Genomic DNA, 18,034 nt, shown 5'->3' on the forward strand with positions numbered 1-18,034 from the left:
ATTACATCAAACTAACGAGCATAATTGCTTCCATAATATTATTCCACCTCTTTATATCAAGGAAATTCTTCCACAAAAGAACTAATAACTGTAAACTACTTGAATATAAAAAGACCAAAAAGAATTAAAGAAAAGACAGATTAACATAGAAATTAAAAAAATAAATTAAGAAGAAAGCTGTTGTAATTCATTTACGTCGTACTAGATCTGCACAATGTGCTATTGGCGATGGTCTGGGAAACATCCCTGAGGATGAACCGAAGACATGCCATCACAATTTTGATCCTCTGCAAAGGGGATGGCACCCCCGCTTCGGTAGCCCAACGACCTGCACGCGAAGTCGAGCACTTTACGGTAAAACAGTTTAACGAGGACCCATACCGCACACCCTTGGTCCCTACGCAGACTGATCCAAGTGGTCACCCATCCGCACACTGACCGCAACCAGTGATGCTTGACTTCGGTGATCGGCTGGGAACTGTGTCTAAACGATCAGTCCACTGCGGGACTAAGAAGAAAGCACTCTATTTTACGGATATAATCGTGTGAACTGATGATCAGATTATATTTTTACTTATTTTGCTTTCTGACTTTTTATTATTTTTTAATAAAATTTGTATTTTAATCAACGTAATTTATTGTTGCATTAGAACAACCTTCATCAGCCCAGACAGCAAATAGCAAACTGAGCCTAAAGCTAAAAAAATGCAAGTTTGCGCACTTTGAGCATGTAACAACTTAAGCACACTTTTTAAAAGAAGTTGTCACTTTTAGTCTAGATTGATTTATTCCTCTTACACATGCAAAACATATTTTACATTTGCAGACAATCCCTTTAAATCCTTCTAAAAGAAAACCTTTATACAAGAGAGAATATCGTTAGAAGGTAGCATTCTAATTTCGAAGCAAAAGCCTTGTTACAAACTTCCTCATCCATATCGAAAACTCTACCCTGAGGGACACCACGCGAACAAAGAACACGCGGATCATAAGTTTATCCCGATTCAGCATCCTCCGCATCTTCCATCCAAACGAAGACTTAGTTGTATTTGTCTTTTGCTCTCTCTTTCCCGTTGCGTTTCTTTGCCCGAGGCTAAAATTCGATTCAGAAACATTGCAATTTTTGAAGGATTTTTCGATTAGAGTTCAGAGGAATATTCCAGCCTGGTTTGAATTCTGGTAAGAGTTTTGAGCTTTCTCTTTACAGAATAGGAATTTCTCCTTTTCTCTTCTTGAAAGTATTACTGTGGTAGTTTGTTTTCTGTTTGTTTTTCATTTCCTTCCTTTTTTTCAAATTTTGTTTGTTTTTGTTTTCTTAATTCGAATTTTGTACTGTTGGATGAACAATTTAAGGTCTCATTTGAGAAGTGAAGCTTCTTTAAAGAAATTCGTAAAAATGTTGTGCTTACATTTGAGCTTTTAAAGTTCAAAAATTTTCCAAGTAAAAAGTCAACATTGACGTAATTAACGTATCTTAAGTTTTATCCATGCAAGTGCATATATATTTATTTATTTTTAGCTTTTGGTAGTCTCAAATAGTCAACAAAAATCAAGAGAACATTAATGAAAAGATTTTTACGCATTGTATTGCACTTTTATTAAATTTTTCTCTGTCAAAAATGTCAAATAAAGTATAAAGTATATGTAAATGAATATTTTACATATTTCTTAAGTATTATTTTTTAAATTTGGTTTAACGATATTTAAATTTAAAGTTTTAAATTTTTAAAGAATTAGTAATTTGCATAGCATAACTCACAATGTTTATTAAAATTCAATGTTTCACAAGTGTAATATTGTTAGATAATTTATAGCAAGAATAATAATTAGTCTTTTCTAATAATTTGTCAATCTCTCTCCTCCAGCGATGGTGGTTCAGGGATAGAGCGCGCATATATATATATATATATATATATATATATATATATATATATATATATATATATATATATATATATATATATATATATATATATATATATATATATATATATATATAACATAAATATGAAACTATATTCATTTTAATTAATACAATATGTAATGAAGACTCAACATTGTAACAAATCACAAAATTTAAATTTTTAGGTCATTTAAAATAAACGAATCGAAACTACTGCTGTAACATATTAATTAAGAATCAAATAGTAAGCCATTGTAAATATACATGTTCTTTCTTTAAATTATTTTAATATTTAGACAATATTTGAATTTTTCGCCAGTGCTAAAAGAACAAATAAAAAAAACAAGGAAATGACAGCTGTTGATCCAGGGATATTAAAAATTAATTACCACGCAAAAGAAAAACTGGTTTTAATTCTTGATCAATGTTCTGAGGCTTTTTATATTATTTTCAGGTAGAGAAATTTTCCGTTTTGAACATCAGAATTGGTGACCCGGATCATGCGATTTAACGTTATTCTTCTTTTTTTAAAAAAGGAAGGTGAATACATTTGCCCATATCTAAAAAAGGACTTTAGCTTTAAGGCATGAAATTGAGTGCATTAATAAAGAAATTGAGTCACAATAATGCAGATCGTTCATGAGAAAATTCAACGATAGAATTCATTTGTAATAGCAAAGTACCTCTCAGCTCTAATTTTCCATTGTGCTATTTTATGTGTAAACCTATACTGTATAATTTCTAAATCAACGGAACAATCCCAACTCTTAATTAAAAATTTGTGTCTTCAATTAAAATTAGGACAAAATAATTCAAATTAGGACGTAAATTGAACACGTCCTCCAATTTCATCTTAATTAAGCTATATGTATACAGTATTACTCGTAATCATGATGAACTGTGTACACCAAAGTAATGCTATGCACTCCATTTTATTACAGGGTGCACCAAAATTGTTTTGTGCGCATCAACCTAGTTCTGTGTGCACTAGTCTAATACTGCAGAACTCAATATAGTACTGTGTACAGTCGCGATAGCTCAGGGGATAGAGCATTCGCTTTTTATAATAAATCCATTTATAATAAACCATTTTACATTGAATAATGATGTAATTTTTATCTCATGCTGACAATGTTTTGTGTCCATTGTTTCTTAGCAAAGTAATATTTATATAATAGCTATATTTTATAAATATGAATTTGTTTGGTTATAAATATCAATTGTCGTTTAAATAAATTTTCAATTTATTTAACAGAAACTACCAGTAAAAGTTTATTATTTTTTCCATGAATAAAAAAGAGTACTTCGAACAGTCCTTTCTTTTGCTTTGGTGAGCAGTTAAAATGACTGCATGAAGCAGAGGCAATTTCAATGTCACAGTGTTGGGCAGTCTTGATGGTCCCAACAAAAGCAAGATGGTTTATAATGGAAAATTATAATGGTTACCAATATATTATGTTAGATCAGGATTAATTTTTTTATTCCTGACAATTTTGATTGTCCCAACAAAAAGCATGATGGTTTATACAGGAAAATTATAATGGTAACCAGTAAATTGAGTTGTATCATGATGGATTTTTTTTTGTTGGCACATATTAAAAATCCAACATACTGGGATGGGTATGTTATGTTTGCCCAACATGAAAAGGTGACAATCCCTAACTTGGGATGTTGGGCAGATTTGATGGTCCCATCAAGCTGCATGGTGGTTTTTAGTGGAAATTCAAGATGATAAGCAATTTATGTTGGTCCATCACTGAAAAAACGTCATAATTTTATATGTTGGATCATTAGTTAACAGTCTATAAAAAATAAAAAAAACATTTTCTTTTTAGTCTAAAGCCGATAAAAAAACATTACTTCTTAGTCTAAGCCAGACGACAAACATTACTGAAACTGATAAAAATCATTGCTTTCGAAAATTAATTTCCGGATTAATTACACAGTTTCTTGAATTTAAAAAAGCAAACAAATGTCATGCAAAAAAGATTCACGAAACCTATAAATAATATAAAATAATAATATAAAAAAACACTAAGTTTTGAGAGGAATTTGAAAATGTTGGTTAAAAATAAATTTTGAAGATAGGTTTTTCCCATTATTGGATCATAAAACTGTAAATTCATTTTTAACTATAATAAGTTAAATAAATGACAAACATCTAACTTAATGCTGACCTCGTATTAAATGGGGAAAAAACTTCAATCCACTTCAAAATTTACTATGATTCATTTTTGTGTTGAATCTCATTTTGCTACTTTTTCTCATCATTTATTGCATTGCTGGCATAAAATATCCCTATTGATAGATTCACCGTACGCTAAGCGCCATTTACGTGAGAAAATTGAAGTTTTTAGTAACACTCTTCTCACTCTCACGTAACGCAAATGGGAGTCAGTTTCGAACACAAATTACTCCAGAGAGGCAAGTTTTTCCCAATATTTTTACGTAAGAATTCCTATTACGCTTAAGCTGAGTTACATGCATATGAAAAACTTTATCGGGGATGAATTCATAAACTTGCTTAAACATATTTAGTAAGAGAAAAAGCTAAAAACTTGTTTTGTTGTTTATAGTACCATAAATTATGACAATATCTTAAGCAACCTGTTAGTGCTACAATTTACTTAAATTAGTAATTTTTAAATGTAATAAGCTTTAAAATTAATAATTAAAATAGTATACTCATTTTTTTGCTTTGATAAATATTAAAAAATTTTAATATACTAAAAAAAATTTTTTTAAAATTTAAGAAAATTAGAAAAATAATAAGGAGAAGAATGAAACAGAATGTTGGAAAACATAGATGTCCTCGTCAGGATGCAATCCTCCACTGGAATGCCTAGCTAAAAATATAATATCTTAAGGCAAAAATTGCTTTCTTAGAATGCATTTATACTCTTAAGAAAACAATAGCAAATAATTGGAAATCAATCTGAAAAAAAAAGGTAGTAAAAGAATATATAAATTATTATTATTAAGATGCCTCTGCTTTTAGTAAAATAGAGTAATTAATTGGGACACACTAAATAGAGGAGAGTTGGAAAAAACTACACCCTGTTGGCTGATAAAACTGGAACGCGGCAATGGTTTTGTTATGGAGACAAAATAATTATATAGAGCAGCGTTTACTTAGTGGTTGAGGAAATGAGCTGTTATTGAAAGAACTGGAGTATGTTCCCCAGTGATGGCTTGAAGTTCACTCAGCTTTCAACGATGGGTGCCAGCTTGTCTGGTAAGTAAAACTTCCTTGTATGCAGTGCTGACCACATTACCACAATCAAGCTGTTGGTCATGACATTATAAAGCCCTAACTTCTATGAATCCACTAGCTCCTAACGGGCTATTGCGGGAATGCTTTATTTTGCTTTTAGATAATTATTTATTAGTAGTATTATAGTGATAAAACAATTATTGTGATGTCTATACTTCCAACCATCTATCATAAATCACATTAAACTAGCTGCAGACATTCGCTATGTTATCTGTAATTGAATGGGAAGCAGTGTAGGCTAATTGTTTGAGAAAGTCGGTGCTTGCATCGGTGTCGATGAATCCAATCTGGAATACTTTTGTTTTTGCTTCACCGATTTACTCTTTTTTTTCTAAATACTGGAAAATTTACATTAGAAAAATCAAAATCTAATAACACATTTTCAACTATTGCTTTCAATTATTAAAACAGGTTTTGTATCAACTTTACACTATAAGAAGCGGTGTTATAGGATAAAATCGCACCTTATGACTGTTTTTCGAAAGCCCCATCATCATATTAAATTATGCTTTTTTTGCGAATAATATACTATTTTCATAATTGATGTGAGTTTGTGACAGTTACGAATGATTGTTACAACATGTTCAGTCTATCTAAAGAAAGCTTTGTCTATACTTATTCTGAAAATGGCGCAAGACGTAAATATGTGGAAAAGAAGTTTTGTGAAAATGAAAAGCATTTGTGGTATAATTTCCTAATATTTGAAAACTTACTTCAATGCTGCATTATAAGGGCTCATAAAAATGTACAAAAACTGATAATAATTCAGGGATTTTAAAAATTTTCATCTGAATAGGAATATTTTGCCCAAATTGGCAATATTTAAAAAGAGTTCTTAAACTATTTAAGCTATTTGCCATATATATATATATACTTATATATATATATATATATATATATATATATATATATATATATATATATATATATATGTATATATATATATATATATATATATATTGAAATTATCGCTTTCTTTCATGAGTAAGATACTTAATTGTGACTTTTTTATTTCACTTGGCGACAGAGCTTTGAAAAACCCGATGGTCGGATATGACTTTGCAGCTACATTTCACACTACTCTAAATCATCAAAATCCGTGGAAAATCAAATATATTTTCTCATTTGTAAGCAATGGACGCATGTAGCCTATAACACTGCAGGAGGACACGTTAAGAGTTATGAGTATGATTTTAATTCTTAAATCCGATGAACTAATTTATTTTATGCTTAATTCCAAATATATTAAATTCAAAATTATTTACATCCGGTGACTTTAATACCCCTGTATTTAGTGAGAGATTTATTTTATAAATAATTTGGAAGTAAATAAATATTCCCAATAAATACCGTTTTTATCTCAGTTTGTTAAAAATGGAACTAAAAAAAATGGTATAAGACCATTCAGGTTTGGTGAAAAGGAATCTGTTTTATGCCAGTACACAAATCGATAAAACCGGATGTTGGCATACTTTCAAATAATGATTAATTTATAATATATAGTTTATAATGTGGTCAAAATATTCTTAAGTATAGCTTTTTACAACAAATTATATCTATTTAATGGAATAGTCATTTAATTAAAGGGTTAATTTAGCAATGGAATAAAAATTAAAGCAATTTTATTCTCAGAGCTGATGAAAAGAAATAACTTAAAGACTCAGTTTTGTCCATCCCCCCCCCTCTTTTGTCTCTTACTTCCTGGCTGCATAATTTAAAACATGCATTACATAAATTTAAAAGTAAACAGATGCCTTTCATTTTGATTTTCGGGGGTATATTTTACTATGTCCAGCCAAAGCAATTTGATTTCAATTTGCTTTATTTCAGTTTTCTCAAAGTTTTTTTCGGAAACAAAATCCAAATCGTTTTAGGGTATTTTATAAATTCCGATCTAAAACTTCTCTTTTTTAAGGGACCCAAATCGATTTCAGAAAATCATTGTTTCTAAAGCAAAGACATCGATTTTTGGCTTTGATGTAACAATTTTTCTTCCTGGAATCGCGAATCTGATATAAAAGCATTTGGAAAACAAGACGATAAATGATTTTATTTCATCTGAAAAAAAAAAGAAAAGGAATGAGTTAAATATTATTTAAATGCCTATTCAGGCTACATTTTATTACAAAAGCTATTTCATTTCTTTTAAAATTCATATTCATCTGGCAGGTGATTAATTCGCTTTTATGGTTGGTACATATTGGAAAACGTTACTTTTTCCTTCACTTTCTTGAACTTTGGGTAATCTAGGCCATAATTCTAATGTTAGAAATGGTCAATTAGCAACTAATGGATGCATTAAAATCTAAAGGCAATTTGGTGCCACTTGGTTCATCTTCATCTGCTGTATAAAATACGAGAATGGAAAAAGTAGACTGTTCAAGTGAGCAAATCATGCTAGTAAAACTCTTATAAGTGTAAAAACGTTAAAAAAATTAACAGTTAAAAGTTAGAAACTTAAATATAACAATTTTACAAAAGTTTGATAAAAATTGAGTGGAAATTAGATAATTATCTGTTGAATTGAATTTTTTTTCTTTCATTATGCAAAAAGACTCCCAGAAATCCAAGTCAATACATATCATATAATATTTATATAGCTTTTTCTATTTCCAGAGGCACCAGATCACCCATCTCAAATCGAAGTTGTTCACATATCAAGCCGTAGCGTCCATATAAGGTGGGCCACACCATTTAATGGAAATAGTCCTATTTCACGGTATTTAATTATAACCGAAAACTTAAAAGGTGAGTTAAGTAAAAAAAAAAAAATTAGATAAATATCTTCTTTTAGTAAATATTGTATCTTGCTCTCTTAGATTGAGTATTAATTTATTTTTTAGAATGGATATTACAGAGTAAAATTAACACTTAATGTGATGTTACTATCTATAAGCTAACGAAATAACAGTTAAAATAGTTAATATTTAAATAACGATAATTAATACAAAATAATTAAGTATGATTATTTAAAATTAATTAAGAATAAAAAAATGAAATTTTTAATAGTTATAATAGCATTAGTTATATGAATTTTTAGAATCGTCTATATTTTTAATCTATAATTTTAATTCAAGTTAGTGCATAAATGCACAAATACTTTAAACCAAAAGTTCTGTGATCCCTCAAAATGAGCCCAGAAAAAATTGAGATTTAAAATAAAAGAATAGTAGATTAAATTTAAAAAAATGAAGAAAAAAAAACTTTTGTAAAGTTACAATGGTAATTTTAAATCTTCTGTTCCTATTTGTTTTTATAAAAAATAAAAGTCGATATGTTTAGAAAATAAATACAATGTTTAAAATATTTCTTTGTGATTTAGATTGCAACTGAAGTTTTAAATTCTATAAAAATTTAAAGCATTTATATTGTGATAACGTTAATGATAAAATATTTATGTAGAATCTTGTTACAATGTTGGCTTTATTCGTCAGAAAAAACAATGCCATTTTAAATTTTAAACTCAAACCAAGCCATTTGTCACGAAAAGCAAAAAAAAATTTGTAGTGCGAATTATGATTCTTAGGATGATACAGGTATTTAATATGAAGCTCTAGAGTCCATGAATAAAAATTATTATCTTGAGAAAATTCAATTGTTGTCTTTTAAGAAATTCTGAATCAAAGATTTTAACTACTGATGTCTCTGGGTCTCAAACAGACATAACTTTACGAGGTCTGAAACCGAGGATCACTCACTATACCAGTCAAAATTATAACTCAAATCAAGGACATAATCACAAAATTCACAAAAGCTGCAGTGCTAAATATAATTCTTATGATGATATAGATGATGATGATAAAACCCAATAACTTTTGACTGAAAATTAATAAATTAAAAAATTTAAATTCTTTTCTCTTAGGAAGTTCGGAATCAAAAATTTAAACTACTAATGTCTCTGGTTCTCAAACAGACAAAAATTTACAAGGTCTGAAACCAAGGATCATTTACTAAACAAGTCAAAATTAAAACTCAAATCCACGACATGATCACAAAATTCAAAAAAGTTTCAGTGCTAAATACAATTCTTATGATGATATAGATGTTTAATATGAAACCCAATAACCCATGACTAAAAATTAATAAATTGAAAAATTTGAATTCTTTTCTTTTAGGGAATTCTGAATCAAAAATTTTAACTACTGATGTCTCTGGGTCTCAAACAGACATAACTTTACGAGGGCTGAAACCAAGGATCACTTACAATATACACGTTGTTGCTGAAAATGCCATTGGTAAAAGCTCACGAAGTAAACTTTTGACAGTAACCACAGATGATGAGGGTAAGGTTTTTTTAAATTTATTTTTAACCTTTTATAGGGCAGATATTACTTTAACTTGCAATTAGTTTACAATTAATTTATTGTGTTCATATCTTTTTTCTCTGTTACTTAATTGTAATTAATTTAAAAATATTTTTTTTCTTAGAACTTGAGTATGAAGTTTATATTCGGTATCAATTGTAAGCTCGAAGTCGAGATTTGGAACAACAAAAGTTGTGCAAGTCTAATATAACTATTGATATTAAATGATAAAGGAAAATCAGCTATCGAATTTTCAAAAAAATTAGTCATTGCTTTAAATCCAAATTTATACTAGCTATGCTAATTTCTCTTTTTCGTACCTTTCATAAACCACAAGGGCGGAGTTTTTACCTAAATTATTTATTTTATGTCTGCTTAATTATATTATTTTTTTGTATGAGTTTTATACGATTATAAATTTTTCTATAATATATTTAATTTTGTAGCATTATAATATATACAAAATTGAATAGAATCTTATAATAATAATAAAAATAAAAAAAATTACCAAAATGTTTGTTAAATATTTGATATTATTTCGAATTTAAAATCAAAACTATCGAAATGATATTTTTTTTGTTTATTTATGCTAAAATATTATAAGCATTTAGGGAAAATGTTATAAGCATTTAGACTGCAAAACATATACTGAAAAATTTTACCCTAAGCAATTCAGCACAGTCTCTCATATTGGTGAACAAAAATTTATTTCCCTTCCGGCATTGTTGTCTTTTTTGAGAAGATGCAATAGATGAAATTTAGGAAATAATAATTAGCTTAATATGCTTCATTTATTTCACAATGCAGATAAGCAAAAGTCTACAACTATTTCCGAATAAATTTTTAAAAAAATCACGGCTGAAATAAATTTATTTTAAAATAACAACACAAATATGAAAATTTGTTGCCTATAATTTTGAGTTTCTTTAAAAAAAGAAAAGCATAAGCTAATTTTATTAATTTGAACTTTGATGACTCTTAGATCTTTAAACACATAAGAAAATTTAGTGCTTGAAATATTTGAAAATAGTTGATTTGTGTTTCTAAATAAAGTTGGTTGAATCATTTTCCTTCCCTTCCTAGTCCCACGGACTCCTCCTCTTCAAGTTCGAGTAACGCCGATGAATTCCAACTCCTTGCAGGTATCATGGCTGGTTAGTATAACATATGTTAGCATTATCAATATATGTTAGAATTTTCATCAATAATGTTAACATCTTAACTCAGAATTAAAACATTAAATATTAAGTTTTTGATTTCTTCATTTAAAAATAAGATTCCTAAGTTTGTCAATCACTATAAATATTTGAACCATTCAGAAGATGGCAGCACCATAAAATTTAAAGTCTGAGACAGTAAGGTGTGGATTTCGATCTCTAGATGGCAGCACAATAATACTTTTTATCGAACTAAATAGTACTTGTATTCAACTTTAGATGGCAGCACCACAGCATTCATTATCCTTTCATTGGTCATGTTTTGTTTTTTGAAAGTTTCGAAATATAATTTTAACCAATAACGTAACAAAATCTTTAACCCTTTAACACAGAATTTTCATTAAACGCATATTTCATACTTAAAATATTGTTGATAACCTTTAAATAATTTTTAGTAAAGATATGCAACACCGGTGTTTGCGTTAAAGGTAAAATTTTCATAACAAACACGAGAGAGAGAGTTTGAATTTATAACTTTTAAGGGATTAAATGTTTTTAACTAGACTAAGTGAATTAATTGATATTAGTAGAACAAAGAATATACTCTTCAATACTTATTCATGTGTTTTCTATTTTAAAGGAAAAGAAAAACTTGAAAGTCTGTTCTCTCCTTCTTCTTTTTTCTTCTTTTTCTCTTTTTTTCTTTTTCTACCATTTTCTTTTCCAAATATAAACTTTTCAACTTCATAAATTTATTTTAATATCCGAAATTTTATATATTTCTTTTCATATTTTACATAACAAACACATAATTACTTTTAGTATTGTAATTTTGAAAATTTATTGAATATTACATAAAATTGAAAGCACATAGATTGCATTGTTAGAATAAATTTGTTTTCTTTTCTACTGATAATATGATAATTTGAGAAACGAATTAAAAATGATACTTCGTTAATTCAAAGATAATTTAAATCATGAGGTTTATGTGGATATTTAATTTTTTTTTCATTGATAAAGAAATATTGAAAGATAATCAACAATTTAACAACCAATTGAAACAAGATTATAAGAATAATTACTTAACCAAAACGGAATTTCTTTCTTTTCAAATCGATTTTAATGACTGACTAAAGGAACCGCTGGAACTCCATTATCATTTAATCATTTGAATCCTGAAAAGGTAATACACCAAAATGATTGCTCCTGATTCGTGATATGGAAATTCAAGCAGTAAATATGAAATATCTATGTTTATAAATCTATTTTAAGATTGTACACTATTTTTAATGAATGCATATAATAAAAATAAGTCAACATATTATTAAATTTATTTATTCACATGAAAATACTTTGAAATGGAAACAATGAAAATGTTGCTTTTCGAAGGCTCCGTCGTAATATGGAACGATGCTCTTTAGCGAATAATATGCTATTTTTATGACTGCTTTGAATTTGCAACTGTTACTTATGATAGTTAGGTCAAGCTTAGCCTATATAAAGCTAGCACTGTCTATGCTTATTTTGAAAATGGCGCAAAACGTTAATATGGAGAAAAGCCATAATTTTGTGAAAATGAAAAGCGTTTGCGGTCTAATTTTTTAATATTTAAAAACTTACTCCCATGCTGCATTATGTGGGCTTATAAAAATTTGCAAAAACTGATAAATGCCAGAAATTTTGATAATTTTCATCTAGGTAGTCGCCAAATAAACTTAAAAATGACGATAAATTGGCGATTTTTTAAAAAAAAAATTAGCAATTTTTAAAATATCTAAGTTATTTATCTGCTCTGAAGCCCAGATAATTCTTCACGGAAAGAATATGTATATTGTTTAATGTATATTTGCATTGTATGTGTGCATTGTATATATACGTGTGCGTTATTTAAGTGTTAGCGTCAGAGCTTCGAAAAACAACGTTAATGAATTTATTCCTTTCTTTTTCTCAGATTCCCAAAAAAATAATGACAAATAAATTGAATAAATTAAAATAAAAAATAAGTAAATATAAAAGTTATAATATCGAGATTTTTCACTAACTCTCATTGCTGTTGAAGATTGTCAGGAATTCGTGTTTCATTATACAACACAGGCTAGGTCATTCTAAGCTATGTCTAAATTTCAATTTCATGTACTGAAATTGTTTGAATAGAATAATTTTTTTAATCCATTTTTTTATCTATATTCTTTCAGCCGCCAGAAAGCTCTGATGATGACGGTGGTTCCATCACCGGCTATTATGTGGGATACAAGGCAAAGAAGTCTGGTGGACAGTACTTATTTAAAACTTTAAAAGTAACAGAAAAGTTTCAGAATGAATGCGAGCTTACAAATCTGTTGAGTTCCACTGAATACAGTATTGTTGTACAGGCATTTAACGAAAAAGGACCTGGCCCACAATCTGATGAAGTAGTTGCAAAAACTTCTAAATTTGGTAAAAAGGATTACGAAAATATTTTTTTCAATTAGTAGTAATAAACAATTATATTATCTAGCAAAAATAAACTTTATACTGCAATTTTAAAACTTAATAGAACTACGAGTATAAAGAACCTAAATATTTGTACTCTGAACAATAAAATAGATTGCAATTAGGTTAGATTTTTAATAAGGTGTCAAGTTGGCAAAAGTTTCTGCTCTAGTTTTAATATATTATGTGTAACCATTTATAAAAACTATGGAATTTAACCCTGATTTGAACAAACGCAACGTCTGAGAACAAACGTTTGGTGTTAACGAATCGCTGATATCCAGCATTGAAATCTCACAGGAGCATGAGATGTTCTTATTTAATGAAGTAAATTATAGCAATGTAAATATAGGGATGAGTCTTCAAACAAGGATACTATTTATTTAATAATTTAGACAAATATATATATTTTTAAAAAAGTGCAGTTTTTTAATTTGTAAATTTTCACAGTAATGTGATAGTAATTCCAATATGATAGTGGAATAAATAATATTTTAATACCACATATAACTTTATACAATTAAGGCTTACTTTGACTTCAATTACTTACTGAACTAATAATATACTCCTAATAAGGGATATGCTCCTGTATAAAATACTCCTAATAAGGAGCACCTTTGGGACCAAACATTTTGTCCCTTAAATTGGGATTTATCTTACTTAAGAGGACGCAATACCCAGATAAAAAACCGGAATTGGCAAAATCAGAGTTGTAATAGTCACACTTTGGGGGCGTCGCTTTGAGGGAGGAGTGAATTGGTACAGTGACAGTGATATATGATAGAGGGTCAGTTAAACTATCCCATCCTTCCTTAGCAAAACTGAACAATATAAGCATTAGTTTCGAAAAGTGATTCTGGGTACGCGGTCTTTTATTTTTTAACCCATTCTTAGTTTCGTTATGAAATATCCAGAATAGACATTCTAACTATTTATTTGTCTGTAAATAGGCGTTTACAAGATAATGGGGATTACTTATATCTTACAATTAATTCGTTTCAAATTAAAACACCAAGAAAAATATAAATTTTTATTAATGTGTGTGGAATTAATGGAATTAATTAAAGTAACTTAGTTTTAATAATCGGAGCTAGAACTGCTAATTATATTAAGCTGTAAATATATGAAGAAATATAATTATAAAAATTCTGAAAAATACATAATTTATTAAAACGTAGGCAATTTATTAAGTCATAATACAGAATTCAAAAAATTACTAAAACTTATACTAATATAATAAAAAGTTATAAAAAAAATAAGAATTAATTATAAAATATGATAAAAGAAAAATCAAACGCTTTTTAGGTTGCATCAAAGAAAATTTTTGTTTTGAAGTATCTTTTTCAAACTTACATTCACCATCCGGGAAAATTTTATTTTCTGTAAATAAGTATAATAATTTCTCAATAAATTTTATAATTTATTTATATTGCTTTGTAATTTTGCTGAAGTTTATGTTTTGTATTTGTCTGAGAATTTTTCTCCTTTCATTTTTAATAGTTTAAGACACATACGTATATTAGAATATGGGTGTGTGTTTGTGCAAAGGAAAAAGAAAATTTAAAAAAAAATATTTTTACACGAAAATAATTTTTTTATTTTTTTCCGTTTCAATAATTTTATATTCTTTTCTGTATCATACATTTCAATCTCCATTTGAATTACTAAAATTTCTGTTTGAGTATTATTTATTTTTGTATTATTTATTTACTCTTCTTTTTTAAAGTGAATTTTTACCACATGTTCCATATTACTTCAGCCTCAGAAAGATGGAATTCAGATGAAACATCTGTTAGCGTGTAGTTTGATAATCAACGAATTAAAAAAAAAATTTTCCCCTCGATTTTTTTTTCTGTTATTCTACTTTGTTCTCTACAGTTTTAAAATTTTGTTTTGATCACATCTTGAATTCTTTACTTACATTTTAATTGTGTATCTATGAGCACACACCTGTTCATACAGATACATATAAAAGCTAAGAGACACTATATTTAAAAAAAAAAAAATGGTCATTGTGTTATTTTGGGGGTTTAAATTTAGTGAAAAAATTTTCTCTAACTACTTTTTTGATGTATTTCTTATTTACGTAATGAAATATAAACTTATTTATAACGCAGATAAGTTTGTAGACATATGTCAGAACTTCGCAAACACAAAAATAAATAATAAATCAAAAATAGAGAAAATGACTGTAATATTACAAAAAATTCCAATTTTGTGGGCAAAGCATGCATTTAAAAAAACTCTCTAATTAAAAGCATAAAAAATCTTTATTTATAACCATCCTGATCTTTTACTTCCGTATAATCAAGATAAAAACATAAAAAGGAATGAAAAAATAAAAAATATAAATTACAAAATAGAGCAAATATAAATAGTTTACATGTGTATGTGCATTACAAACAGTATAACTTGAGTCACAAAAAATGTATAATTGCAATATATTTATTATGTTTACATATGGTGACAAAATGAGGGCTAAAAACAAGAGCACAACTCATAATTTATCACAGATGGAAAAAAGGAATGTAATATCAAAAAGTTAATTAAAGGTAAAATTGGCATAGTAAATAATACAATGCTAATTATGGGCATTTTGTAGTAGTTAAAGTGAACATTTTCCTGTATAAAGTGAACATTTTCCATGATTTTCGAAATATCCTGGAAGATAAAAAAAACGTGTTTCTCTACTAAAGATTTTTAATATAATTCTCTTTAAAAAAATTTTAAAGATAAAAGCTATTTTGCAATAAAATACTAAAAATTGGTGTTATATTTTTTTTCTAAAAATTTTAATGCAACTCGCTAATATCACCAACATACTCCCCTATCCCCATTGTCTCATGATTAAATTAATCTGAATACATTGTATGTTATTAAATTTATTGTATGTCTTAATGGATTAAAATAAATTAATGGTGACATAAATTAAAAATTGATTTATTTAAAATGTAGTTTTAGCGATGATTATTTGAATTCATATAAAGTAACGACTTTTAATAGCAAGTCTGTCTAATTGCTATAACTACTTATTTTAGAGAATAATAATTCTGATTCAATAATTGCAAATAATGCTGACAAAAAAACAAAAGAAAAGAAAATAATACTAAAATATAGAATTAAAATATAAAGTCAGGCAAGAATAAATAAAGCAAATAGGCATTATGATGAACAGGCAATAAAAATTTTAAGAAATGTTAAAATATAATATTCATGTTTAAATCTAGCATTACTATATAAAACAAAATAAATAAAAATCTGAGCAACAACATGCGTTGCTGAAAAATAAAGAGCATTTGCGAGAAGGAAAATTATAATATACAATCGTTGACACTGTGAAAGCAAAATTTTACTGAGAAAACTCATGATACTAGGCAATTCTGTAAACTAGCACAAGTATTTTTTCGGGCAAACTCATGGTGCTAAATAGTTGTGGAAATAAGAAAAACTGGCAAATATACAGTTAAAATATGAACTATAAATCAGTAAACACTGTGAACGCAACATTTCTTTAGAATACCATAATACTAAAAAATAATTAGAATTTGCAAATGTGGAAGTACTACAAGGATCATAAAATTTATTGACACACTCAAGAAGTATCTTTTCGAATAAACACATAATGCTAAATAGTGGCTGAGATTTGAAAATGGGAAAATAAAACGTGAATAAAACAAATTATACAGGGGAAAAAAATTTCCTTTTCAAAAATATACATGACGCTGCACAGTAATAAAAATTAGATTTGAAAATACTAAAATAAAATATGTTCATTTAACTCTGTTAGCACTGTAAAGAAAATGAAACGTATTTTCAGAAAAACTTATTATTATTGAACAGTTAGGAAAATTTACGAAATGGGAAAGTATAATATTCATATTTAAAACTAGCAATCTATATTTACGAACATAAAAACCTGAGTAACATTATATGATGCTTAGAAATAGTTAGCATTTGCTAGTGAAGAAATTAAAATATAAATCACATATCGGTTATTATATCGGATAATTTAAAAAAATTGCCAATTAATAATTTTAGAAAATTGACTTTTATTTAAGAAAAAAATAAATATAACAGGAAAGAGAGAGAGAGAAGGAAATATGAATTGCCTGTTATGCACATAATTTCAGCCAAGGATTTGCCCGAAATGGATTTGCACACGGTAAAAATTGTATAAATTAACGAAGAAGTTTTTTAGTAAATTTATTCACAATAACATACAATTAACTTAATGTTTTTATATAGAATTTAATTACTTTATTTGGGTAACCATTGTTTTTTTTTATCAAATTTTGTCTATTTGTTTTTTGGATAACTAAACATTACTACATAATCTATTAATTTTACACATTTGATTAAAAATGGTAAAATAGATATTTTTAAGAACATTAGATTTAAAAATAATTTATTTGCCTTAAAATAAAAATAATTTCTTTTATAAAGTAGACCAACAAAGCAGATATTTTCTTCTTTTATAATACCCAAATCCAAAAAATTAAAGCTATCATTATGATTACGAAGCGAGATTAATTCCTAGGGGTAAATATTATTAAATAAAAGAGTATATTCATGAAAATTGAAGATAATTAAATCATCAATAAGTCTAAAAAAAAATTTAATATTAAGAGTACAATTTCTTTTTTTTTTAGTGCAAAAAAAAATTAGCTAGGAGAGATGAAACATTAGATCCTTCCAGTATTCCATCAATTAGGAAAAAAAATATCTTTTCCATTTTAAAGATAATTATTGAAAAGACAAAAATTAATTGGAATTTCCCAATAATCAAAATCGTAATTAAAGATTTTTTCAAAACATAGTAATAATTCAAAAGAACATCTTTTAGTTTAGAAAGGGGAATGCTATTGAAAAGATCTTGGAAATCATAAGTGGCAATAGAATTAATTTTATTATGTTTAATAAATTT

The 18,034-nt window shown here is 27.3% G+C and overlaps 1 protein-coding gene across 1 annotated transcript in view; it reads left to right on the forward strand.

Annotated features, from left to right (window-relative positions):
• Window positions 1-18,034, forward strand: part of LOC107452972 (cell adhesion molecule Dscam1) — a 257,172-nt gene that overhangs the window by 225,060 nt on the left and 14,078 nt on the right. The window contains exons 14-17 of the mRNA XM_071184720.2: window positions 7,794-7,925; window positions 9,293-9,460; window positions 10,565-10,635; window positions 12,834-13,074. Of these exons, the coding sequence (XP_071040821.1) occupies window positions 7,794-7,925; window positions 9,293-9,460; window positions 10,565-10,635; window positions 12,834-13,074 (612 nt within the window). The remainder of the gene's footprint in view (window positions 1-7,793; window positions 7,926-9,292; window positions 9,461-10,564; window positions 10,636-12,833; window positions 13,075-18,034) is intronic.

Source organism: Parasteatoda tepidariorum, chromosome 10, assembly GCF_982258835.1.
Source record: "Parasteatoda tepidariorum strain Cologne lab strain chromosome 10, Ptep-v5.0, whole genome shotgun sequence".
In the NCBI taxonomy this organism is placed as follows: domain Eukaryota; kingdom Metazoa; phylum Arthropoda; class Arachnida; order Araneae; family Theridiidae; genus Parasteatoda; species Parasteatoda tepidariorum.